The 12,397-nt window shown below is 41.8% G+C and overlaps 1 protein-coding gene across 1 annotated transcript in view; it reads right to left on the bottom strand.

The window, feature by feature from the left end:
• The window catches only part of HMGXB3 (HMG-box containing 3), a 72,273-nt gene that overhangs the window by 17,239 nt on the left and 42,637 nt on the right, over positions 1 to 12,397 (bottom strand). The window contains 9 exon segments of the mRNA XM_040345010.1: positions 478 to 643; positions 645 to 698; positions 1,506 to 1,690; positions 3,160 to 3,291; positions 5,857 to 5,984; positions 7,828 to 8,129; positions 8,525 to 8,579; positions 8,581 to 8,666; positions 9,457 to 9,552. Of these exon segments, the coding sequence (XP_040200944.1) occupies positions 478 to 643; positions 645 to 698; positions 1,506 to 1,690; positions 3,160 to 3,291; positions 5,857 to 5,984; positions 7,828 to 8,129; positions 8,525 to 8,579; positions 8,581 to 8,666; positions 9,457 to 9,552 (1,204 nt within the window).

Here is a 12,397-nt window from a genome sequence, read left to right as displayed (position 1 = left end):
CCGAATAGGGAACCCTTCTGGACAGAACTCCTCCTGGGAGTACATGACTAAAAAACACCCAGAACTTGGTCACAACTAGTCCTGGATGACAATAGAGAAGGGGGGTCCACCAACCATGACCAGACCCAAGAAAAACAAAAAACGTGTCAGGTGCTCCTGGAGGGTCTGGAAACACAAAACAACTGAGGGTCAGAGGAAAGGGAGGGGCCTTTTAAATTGTATCTGATTTATGTTTTCCTGTGGAGGGTGGAAGCGAGTACTAGTAGTAAAAGTCACACTTCCCCTACTCCACCTAATTTGCCCATTTAGCCCCATAATGTTCATCCTTGCAACACTAAACAAAGTTTTCATGTTGAAGGTAAGAATATTTCTTGTTACCCAGAATATTGCAAAAAAAAAAAAAAAAAAAAAAGAAAAAAACACTACAACGACATACAAATTAGATTTTTAGCAGAAAATAAATTTGCATCTGCTCACCTGCAACCTTCTGTATTTCCAGGTTCTTATAGCTCTCGCTGTTCACTACTACAGGGCCACGCATGAGAGGTGGGAAAAATAGAGAGATGATGGAGGCATCAAACTTGGTGATGGGGATGCTCGAGGGAAAGGCAGCTTGTTCCAGCACCTCTGTTTCCAGTGTGGACCCAGAAAATCCTCCATGCCAACTCATTGGTGGTAAGAAACTCAGGCCAAGTAAACTGTTGATCACCACAGGAAGGAAATGTTTTCATTTGTCACCAAAATTAAGCAAATAGAGGAACCACAAAACTACACCCTCACATAATTTAGTCTTATCGGGTTACACAGTAAGTCAGGACCTTTAAACCCTTTCCCATACCCAGTGAAGTGAATAGCCTCAGAAGATACACCAAGATGAAAATCTCCCTACATATGTTTTACATGTATATCTGCTGTCTTTACCTTTCTACATTCTTTGGAAAGTGCAGATTGTGTTAGAAATCTTTGTTTCTGTTTCAGCAGTGGGTGTGGAGTCTTGGCATACACTGTGTGAGAGCAGATTGGAGGAAAGGCACACACCCCCACTTCACATAGGCAGAGGAACACAGGAACAGAGCTGTACTGTGAATAGACAAACTCGCTGCTAATTTACCTCTAAGTTCCCTCCCTGACACAAATTTAAATTAGAGCTTTGAAGAGAGATACGTAAACACTATAGATATACATGCTTAGGTCAAATTTCATAAACAGGGTTTACAACCACTTTAAGCCCCCACACCATTCCAAACTTACAGCTGCAACCTCTATTTTAGGTAGTCTTCCATAAAATAATATACTTCACTAAGCCTTAAAAAATTTAGGGAGGCTGCTTTGCATACATTTCACGGTAAAGTAGCCGGAACATATTTAGAGGTTATGCCTTTTTTGCATCAATAACACTTGGTTTAAATTTTTTTTGAATCTATAATAAATAATATTGATAAAAAGATCATATAAAACTGAATTCAGTACATAATAAAAATCCACTTGATGCCACTGCAATTTACCTCAATGTTTGTCAGTGTTAAGGTGTTATCCACATTCCTTTGTGCAATCTCCACTTTTGGGGCTACTCCGCACACTCCACAGATCATATCATTATAGTCCCTGACAGTGAGACATTCAAATGCCCAGTATCCACAGCTCAGCAAATCCTGGACTGAAAGTAGCTCCTCTGGGCTCAGCATCTTCTCTGACAAAAGAAAGGCACAGCAGAAGTTTGAGGACAATTACGAAAGCACAAAAAGCAAGGACACAAATTGGTTCTAAAGGCAGAAGGTTTTTTCTGGGTGCAGCTCCCCCAGCCCCCTATTATACCTACCTGAGCCCCATCTCAATCTGGCGATGTGCATGAAAGCAGTGGCTCTCCCATGTCTTGCTTTCCTCATTGGCTCACACAGCAACAGAAGTCATTGGGTCATTCTGCTGCGGCCAATCACAGCCAGTGAGCCAATGAGGAGAGAGCTGGGGTGAGGCTGAGCCTCAGGAGCGAGCCTGGCAATAGGGGCACTTGGAAGGGGCGAGGAGGCAGGGCAGCTGGCGGTGGACCAAAAAGAAGAGGACCAGGTCTGCTCTGTGCAAAACCATTGCACAGAGCAGGCAAGTATAACATGCTTGTTATTTTGTTTTTTTAAAGCAACATTTAGGATGGGTTCACACTAGTGCGAATTGGATGTGGTTTTCACGGCATTCAATTCGGCTGTAAGGTGATTGTGACCATCTCTTTTTGGAGCCGGTTCACACATCTCCATGGTGGCTGCGAAGCAAATTGCACAGGGGTCCTGTGTGTCTTTGGCTCCGTTTCAGGTCCGATTCATCCCTGAAATGGAGAACAGGGATGCACCGGACCCCTTCTGAAAGCCGCATCGATATTAGATGTGAACCCAGCCTTAGAATCACTTGAAAAGGGAACCAATAACAAGAGAAAGAGAGGCTACCATTGCTGATCCCCCTATTGAAAATGTCAGCTGGCTAGATATACTGAGTTTCTGTACAGTCATGGACCCAAAATAAAAATGTAGCTAGTGAAGTCAGAACTCATTATATGCATATTTATTTCAGGTCAGTGAATGAGAACTGAAGCATTCACTGCAAGTCAGTGCAGGTTTCCAAAAAAAAAAAAACTGTAAAAAAACAACAACATTGGCATAAGTTTTCCCATATTTACTGCAAGACAACTAAGCCTAGTTTCACACTAGTGCTGCTGCATAATTATGAGTTTTACAGTGCGATTTTATATGTGTCTTTGATGCAGTTTCATGCATTTTTTTTATAGACTAGACTAGATTTTATACACAGCAAAAGAATATGCTCTTGGTGCTTGACCTGCTCTGAAGCAGCCCAGGAGAAAGTAAAAAAATGTAAATGAGACGTTGGGCAGCTTGTTTGGCTTGTTGTTGTGATGCCGCCCTACTTACTAGCTCCGGCCGCTTTTGGTGGCGGTAATACCTGCCAATTGGGAAATGATGCAATATTTACCAGCTGCCACTGCACAATTTAGGTGGGCGGGTAAATGGTGGATTAACTGCCTGTTTTTAGCATGCACCCTCCCTTCTCCAGCTGTGAACAAGTCCTATACGTAATTCAACCAGTAACCAGGCAAAAACAGAAAAGTCCATATTAAGTCAAGTGTATGTTGTGTCCTCATCCACAAATTCTTACCTGTCTGTCCCTGCACTGATTCCACAATGTTGCTTATAGAGACTTTGGGGTCTTCTCCCACCTTAATTTGGTTGCGAATAGAGAAAAGGAGATCTAAGCTCACAAGCAGTTTGTTCCCCACATTGAAAAGTCCTTAGACATGTGAAAAATATTAAAAAGGCATTAAAAACCAAATCCATCTTTTGTATTTATGTTTTATATATATATATATATATATATATATATATATATATATATATATATATATATATACACATATACACATATACACACACACATACATATACTGTATTTATTGGCGTATAACACTCACAGGGGGCTGTGGGAAGTTTTTTTTCCTGAAACTTCCCTCTTAAAAGTTAGGGTGCGTGTTATACACCTGTGCGTGTTATACGCCGATAAATACGGGTATTATATATATATATATATATATATTATATAGTAAATTTAACGAAAATAACTCTAGTTGCAGGTTATTGTATATGACAAATCAACACTACAATTAACGTTAAACTCCACACCAGGTCTTATTGGAATTTGAAATGCTAACAGAGAAAGCTACTCCCACCCCCCGCAAGTTTAACCACCCAAGGATCAGGCCTAAAATCATTTTTTTTGCTAGAAAATTACTTAGAACCCCCAAACATTATACATATATTTTTTTTCTAACACCCCAGAGAATAAAATGGCGGTCATTGCAATTATTTTTTGTCACACCGTATTTGTGCAGAGGTCTTACAAGGGCACTTTTTTTGGGGGGGGGGGGGGAGAATTTTTGAATGATAAAAATAAGACAACAGTAAAGTTAGCCAAATTTTTTTTATTGTGAAAAATGATGTTACGCCGAGTGAACTGATACCAAACAAGTCATGCTTCAAAGTTGCGCCCGCTCGTGGAATGGCGACAAACTTTCACCCTTAAAAATCTCCATAGGCGACATTTAAAAATGTTTTGAGTTACAGAGGAGGAGTTCTAGTTCTATCGTTATTGCTCCCGCTACACCGATTGCGGTGGTACCTCACATGTGTGGTTTGCGGGTGCTACTCACGTATGCGCTCGCTTCTGCAAGCAAGCTCGTCGGGACGGGGCACGTTTAAAAAAAAAAAGAATTTGTTTTTTTTTGTTATTTATTTTACCTTTTATTTTTACACTGTTCTTTTAAAAAAAAAAATAATTATGGCACTTTTATTCCTATTACAAGGTAATAGAAAAAAAGCATGACAGGACCTCTTAAATATGAGATGGGGTAAAAAAATAAAAAATAAAAATGTTGTTTCAAAAAAAATTAAAATAATAATACAATTTTACTTTAAGAGCTTTGGGTAGAAGAAGTGACGTTTTGACGTGGCTTCCGCCCTGCAATGGTATGGAGCCGGGTGGGGGCCATCTTCCCCTCACTTGGCTCCATACTATGGAGGGGAAAGGACACGATCGCCTCCGGTAAGCGCCGGAGGGCACCGGAGCGGCCCTCTCCCACTGCCGATAAAAGTGATCTTGCAGCAAATCCGCAGTAGAGACCACTTTTATCTGAAAGAAGACCGCCCGATATTCCTCTTCAAAGTGCCAACATATAACTACGGAAGGCGTTCTGTAAGTGGTTAAACAAATTCTCCCTATTTTTTTATTTAATAAAAAATATATATTAATTTTTTATGCAAGAGCAGAGAGAAGCAACATTTATGTATATTATAAGAAATAAACAACAAAAAACTGGGGGTGATGTGAGCAAATAAAAGGCCCAAATACGTGTGAAACTGAAAGTACACATAGCTTACCTACTTATCCCCAGGGGTTCCATAACCCTTCTAGATTATCAGGGCCCCCCGGGACTGGTCCGAGTTATTTTTTTTGGAAGCGTCACATATATTAAAAAGGGGTTGTTAAGTCAGTGCACGCAAGTCCCACTGCTAGTATAACCTGTACTATATACTGTATGCCTTTTTGCAAAATTCTTCTAAATACCTTATTCCTTCTCCAAGTCACGTGACCGCCCGTTGCTCTCTTCCTCCGATGTATGTACTAGGGAGGGAGGGGCTGGGATCTCCCTCTGACGTCTGCTGGGTGGTCACGTGACGTCCCTCCCTAGTGTATACATTGGAGGAAGAGAGCGATGGGCGGTTACGTGACCTCTGATCGGAGAGAAGGAATAAGGTATTTGAAAGAAGAATTTTACACAAAAAAAAAAAAAAGAAGACCTACAGATTATACTAGCAGTGGGGCTGGCAGTGCTTGTGTGAATCAATGTGTGCTCGAAACAGTGCTACTGTCACACACAGACTGACAGGCAGGAAGGGGGAGGAGGACAGAGGAGACTAGAGAGCAGGGTTGCAGATGACATGACTCAGCAACCATGATTAACCGTGGTCAGTTTACGGGGGGGGGGGGGGGGCAGAAACTGGCAGGATTAACCAGGTATTTCAGGCGATACAAAGGTCCAAATTACACAGCACAAGCACTGTTATTCATGCTTTAAAGGAACAGGATCCATTCTTTTTTTTTGTTTAGGTTAACAATCGCTTTAAGGCTTCATGCACCCTGGCTTAAAAAACAATGGGGTGGTATGCATCCCTTTCCTAACCATTATACCTAATAATATGCAATGATGTGCACTTCTGTATTTTTGAATTTACCCTGTGTATCTGTGTAATGTTTCTGAAAAAAAAAAAAAAAAAAGTTTCAAACCAAAACGTAACTTACCTGTATACATGTCGTTAAAGCCATGTATCGCCAGACACTGGGCGTTTAGACAAACCTTGACCTGGGCAGTCACCAGCTGCAGGCGATTAGCTGTTAAAAGCCAGCAATCCTGAGCACAGGCCACTGAACTGCAACACATGAGAAAGGCAGGTACATATTACCCGACATGCTAAAAGCCAGAAAAACTGATGAGTTAAACAAAACCTGCACCAATGCAAAATGTGATTAGGCTCTTATACAGAGAACAGTGGTGTATAAACAAAGGACAGGCAGGGGGGATAATCTGTGAAAGAATAAAAAAACCTGTACCAGTAAGGCATTGATCCTTAGGTACTGGAGGTCAACCACTGCTGATGGAAGTACTACTCAGCTACAGGATCACTATCACTGCAACATGGAGTGCATGGATAGAATTTTCACACCATCTTGCACCCTTGCTTTGACCTAACTCACTATTGCAGGGGAGGCTTATTACACTCTGCTGGCCTGACGGGATTCCACCCCTTTTCCCCCTTTCTTGTTTAATCTGATCCTCCTTGTTCTTTTTTGAATCGTGGCAGGCGGGTGTTTATTATAAGGCTTAATTTCCACTGGCGTTTTTACAGCCACTTTTTTTTTGCCTTTTTTACAGCTTAAAAACGCCTGTCCATGTTTAATTTTGTAAAAAAAAAAAAATGTTTTTATTTTTTGTGAGCTGGAGCTCAAAAACGCAGCGGTAGCGTTTTTGAGCGTCTGACGTTTTTACAGCTCTATTGCTGGAGCCACAGAACGCCCTGGTCCCGCGTTTTTTTTACAGCTCAAAAACGCCTATGCCATTTGCAGCTCAAAAACGCCTATGTGGGCATGATGCCATAGAATAACACGGACAGGCGTTTTTAAGCTGTAAAAAACGCTCAGAAAAGTGGCTGTAAAAACGCCAGTGGAAATGAAGCCTTATTATACAGGATTTATATAACGCTGACAGTTTGCGCAGCGCTTTACAACATTAGGGAAGACAGTACAATTACAATACAATACAGGAGGAATCAGAGGGCCCTGCTCGTTCGAGCTTACAATCTAAGAGGGAGGGTCAAGTGATACAGAAAGGGTAACAGCTGTGGGGGATGAGCCGATTATGAAAATAAAAGTGTAGTTGTTAGGTGGAGGCAGGGTAGGCTTCTTCAAAGAGAAAAGTTTTCAGGGATCGCCTAAAAGTAGAAAGATTTTGGGATAGTCTGGTTGGGGTAGGGTATTTCAGAGGGTGTGAGAGGCTTGTGAGAAGTCCTGGAGATTAATATGGGAGGAGGTGATGAGGGAGCTAGAGAGCAGGCGATGTCTACTTATCAACTGAGAGAATTGAGAGCATACCTATCTGGAATGGATAGTATCCTCCTCATTTTTTTTTTATTAATTATAATGCTTATGTTTTTAACATCATGATGTAAATTTTATTGGAGGACTCACTTCCCAGCCATGTGTTTTTTGAAAATGTTGAAAATCAATAACATCTATTGTAATAATAAATAAAAAAATACTTGTTCAAAACCCTCTGATAGAATCTACTATTATTTAACCACTTCACTACTGCGATATGTTTAAGAATGGCAGAGTGGGAAACGTAAACTGCTACAACTTATGAGTTAAATAGGCAAATTCTATAATGTAGTTTTGAAACTCTAAGAAGCTTTAGATTAGTATAGATTATCATGAACAGCTAGGATGAGCTCAGGTGTGCTTGGATAACAGTCCAAACCAGTCAGGAAACAGTTACTGCAGACCACCAATCACAAGCTGCTGAGGTATTCCCTGCTCCCCAGCCTCACGTATACATGCCCCTTGGGAATACCTTGGTGGCTTATGATTGGTAGTGTGAAGTGACAGCTCCCTGGCAGGATAACTCATACTAGTATCCAAACATGCCTGAGCTCACCCTATTGAGAATTGTAAGAGAATTAAATTATTTTGGCGGAAGGAACACAAATTAACTCTTACTGTTTGTCTCCTTTATATAGCTGGGTGCCACAGAGTAGACACTGGTCGGCTGGCGACTCGTAGATACTAGCCCAGGAGGTTTGTTCTATGGTCACAGTACCATCGCTGACATCAGATAGAACCAAAGGAGAACTATTAAGTTCTTGGATGAGGGTGAAAGTGTCTGATAGTTCACACTCATTCTCAGGTATTTGTACAGTTTTACGAATTAGCTGGAGAGTAGAGTGTCGTTGGATCTCCTTCTGTGATTGTGTAAGAGGCTCTCGTATACTCACACTAGAGGTAATAGTGATGGCCGCTTCCTTAAAAGGGATACAAAATATCATTCAACAATTAAACAACAAGTACTAGAGTGTATTATTTTAAACGTAATGCAAAGTTTAAAAAGGTCCCCTGCACATTTTACCCGCTGTCATACCCTTTCTTTCCCCTCCAGTGTATTATGGCCACCATCATAGCTTCCACGCTCTCTCTTCTACATACTACCCATCATGATACTAGTGCATTCACATCCTGGTACACTACCTGCCCCATGTCCATACCCCTGTGTTCATGTTTCGCATATACATGCCCATTGTCCTGCACACACTGCCCATCCTCATACCCTCTCTTTTCTGCATAATGGCCTATTGTTATATCCTCTCCTCTCGGTACCTCCCAAATTATATATAAATACACAATACTGTACAGTCCTTACCAAAGGTTTTGGTCCTTTTTCCTACGTGTCTTTGAGATTGATGCACAGTTTGGACAGATTTTGGCTTATGCCTGTTGGTTCATGAATGTTGCAGAAGGATTTTTACACTTCCCTCTCCCTCTCTTGTTGCCAGGCCTAGGTCCTGTTAGATGGCCACGAAAGAAGTCAGGCTAAAAAGTATGTATTTTAAGGTAAAACCATAAATACTGTGAGCACCCAAGTCGCACACAAATTACACATTGTCTGTTCAAATGCAGTCTATTCTATGCGATATGCGTGAGGATTAAAATTATTTTTGTTTTGCGTCTGATGAGAACATACAATTTTCAACTCAATTGGTAAATTAAAACTCTTGTAAATAAATTGTAGGTAGTAGAAATGCCATTTGATCTTACCAACAAGTTGTAGTGACAACTAAAGGCAGAAAGGTGAATAAATGGCTTAGGGCTGACATGCACAATTGAATCCAGGATGATTAAACAGGCCTAAAAAGGTCAAGGACTATGCTGTTTAGGGCTTACATATGGGGTGATAAACAGTACAGTTAACTATCTACTGCAGATGTTAGTTTACAACTTCAATGTTTTCCAGAGTACAGTTGTATTTTCAATTTTCACTTATTTTATTTATGTAGCTTAATCATTCCATTAGGAACGCCGTATTCATGGTGCCTCAGGAAGTCGCTTGGAGTCTTGCTATCTACTGGAATGAATGAGGCTACTTCACACATACATGGTACGAAGCTCCTACTTTCAAATAAAATACTGCCCATCTCGGAGCCGGGCGGCACAGTGAAAATTGTTGGATTGGGAATGGAGGCAAGTAAGGCAACTAATTAAAAAAAATAAAGTTAAGCCGACTTTAAAATAAAATATGCAGGCTAGGGGGATAATTTAGTCTTTACTGCCACCAGTGTTCCACAGTTCACTCACCAGTGCCACTGGACAACTGTACTTGTAAGATGGGAAGCTATCAGTCACAACTTTAAGCTCTGGCTGTGACAAGAGTGCTGGGAGGTCAGCCCTTACCTAAATTGTAGTAAAAAGAGAGAATATATATATCATCTCCTGTAGCAGTTGTAATAATGATACATGTTGTCTTTTTAAAGATGCCGTACATTACAATGATTAGTAATAAATGGGGTACTTATTGGTAATATCCAAAGAAATTATGATGAATTTTCCGAAAAATATTTAATAAACATAAAAAAAAAAAAAAAAAAAAAACAGTATTCTAGATGAAAAGATGATCACTGACAATAGAACACATGTGGAAGGCAAGGACAATCCCCACTAACCCTTAGGTAATGAAATTGTGATATAAAGTGATGAAAAAATGAAATTATAATGACAGTGCTGTACCTAAATGCAAAGAAACCCAATATTGGGCTCCAACAATAAATACATAAAAAAGGAAAAAGGTGCGCTACAGATTAGTGAAGCAAAAAATTGCACACTGAGTGATGTAAATAATAAAAAAATAAAAAAAATGTAAGAACAAGTGTTTTTAAGCGTATCCAACAAAATATATTGTGCAATGAATGAGTCCTGTCAAGAAAGCATCAAGGCGCTGATTCATGTGTGATCTCACTCTTCCGTGGTGAGCGAATACATGTAACTTTATAGGCAAATGGCAAACAGCTTGTAAATAACACAAATCCCACGTGTAGAGAAATGGATGGCCGCTTACCAGAACAGTTGGAACCCCGAAGGGATCAATTAGGCACTGAGATAGGGATATCTGTCACTGGATCCGGGTGGTTGCTCAAGGTATTCCCCTCTGTAGGAAGCTCAGGAACGCACCTGTTAGCTCACACAGACTACTTCAGAGAACGACAGCCTCTCCAGATCAAAGGAACGTGTGGGTTTCAAAAGCAGTAAGAGGACCTCATAGTGCAGTAGTTTCATTAAAAAATTGGTGCTTTATTCCAATTAAACTGACATCTTTAAAAAGAACACTTTTAAAAAAACGGCACTATCACAGGGTCTCAAAGTTTGTAAGACTGTTGGGAAACGAGTGCAAGTCTTTCCAGCATCAGTTCAGACCGATCAGCTGGGAGCGTGGTGACGTCAGCGATACTCGCTCCACCAGACACTGCGTTTCTCCCAAAAGGGCATCGACAGGGAAGGAGCCCTTTTGGGAGAAACGCAGCGTCGGGTGGAGCGAGTATCGCTGACGTCACCATGCTCCCAGCTGATCGGTCTGAACGGATGCTGGAAAGACTTGCACTCGTTTCCCAATAGTCCTTTGCCTATAAAGTTACATGTATTCGCTCACCACGGAAGAGTGAGATCACACATGAATCAGCGCCTTGATGCTTCCTTGACAGGACTCTTTCATTGCACAATATATTTTGTTGGATACGCTTAAAGACACTTGTTCTTACAATTTTTTCTTTTTTATTTTCTACATCACTCAGTGTGCAATTTTTTGCTCCACTAATCTGTAGCGCTCTTTTTTTATGTAATAGAACACATATGACAGATTAGTTGAATTCATTGTGTAATATTCATTATATGCAGACGATTCAAGAAATGTCAAGTCAAAAATTGCTTAGGAGTTTTTATAACGTAGCAGTGAATTAGGGGGCAGAGGAGCAGTAAAAATGTACATGTTTCCTATCTATCAAGCAAACCTATTAATTTTGTCTATTGCAGCAAAAGTATCAGGGTCCCCCGCCAGTAGTGTTGGCGGGGGACTGGAAATAAGGAGCATCAGGGGTGCTCTGTGCAAAACCACTGCACAGAGCAGGCAAGTATAACATGTTCGGTATTTAAAAAAAAAAAAAAAAATTGTTTTAATATTACTTTAATTTGGAATTTAAAAATAAATTTATATTTCTTTATCGTACATCACGGGACACAGAGCGGCATATTCATTACTATGTGGGTTATATGGAGTACCTTCAGGTGATGGACACTGGCAATCTCAAACAGGAAGTCCCCTCCCTATATAACCCCCTCCCATAGGAGGAGTACCTCAGTTTTTTCGCCAGTGTCTTAGGTGTTGGTCACGGAATAGCTTGCCTCCATATCCTTGGGATCAAGGCGGGCTAACCGGATCTGTCCAGAGTGCCTCAGTGCCGAAGTGGACAGTACCCGGGCCCCCAAATCCAGGGGGTTTTGCCTATAATGCCCTCTCTGGAGGGCTGGACCCTGGGCCCAGGGCTCACAGCTTTTCTAAAGCCAAGAGTTCCCTGTTTGCCAGAGGTGCTGTATAGGTCCAGGACAGCGGTTCCTTTCAGGACCCCAGTGCCTGAAGGTCTACTACACTTCCCACGGAGATGGGAGAAGATTGGACTGTGTTTGTTACAAACGTCCTGCGGCATGGAGCAGGTAAGTGGGAGCCTGCGGAACTTGGTTCGACTGCGAGCTTCCCAAGGGGGACCACAAGGGGGGGCAGCCTAAGTATGCTCTGGCATGGGCACCAGGTCACTATGTCCGTTAGTGGACAGGATGATTTGTTTTGTTCCTCCCCATTTCTGGCCCCCTGTCCAAGCAATCTTCTTCTGGCTACCTGCTGTTCTGCTGGGCATACAGGGTCTGGGAAGAGACCCTTGGGCTAAGCAACTGATTCCTTAGAGTCTCTATTTGCAGCCTACCTGTCCGGGGGATTCAAATTTGCCGCCCTGCAGCGCGTCCTTTCTTCCAGCTCCTGTCGCGTCTGGCGTCTCCATGTGTCTCTCTCTCCTCTCCCTGTCGCGGGCACGCAAGAATAGATGAATTTCGCGCATCGGGAGGAGGGGGAGGGCGGGAGCACGCAGGAAGAGGCGTGTCTCGCCTCTGTTAAGAGTGACAGGGTGCGCGCATAAGATCAGTCTGAAGCTGATCTGGAGGAGAGAGGACACAGAGCGGCACTCCTGCGACCCCCGGT

Source organism: Rana temporaria, chromosome 3, assembly GCF_905171775.1.
Source record: "Rana temporaria chromosome 3, aRanTem1.1, whole genome shotgun sequence".
NCBI classification, from domain to species: domain Eukaryota; kingdom Metazoa; phylum Chordata; class Amphibia; order Anura; family Ranidae; genus Rana; species Rana temporaria.
The sequence above is the reverse complement of the archived record's forward strand: the minus strand, read 5'-3'. Positions and strand labels throughout refer to the sequence as shown.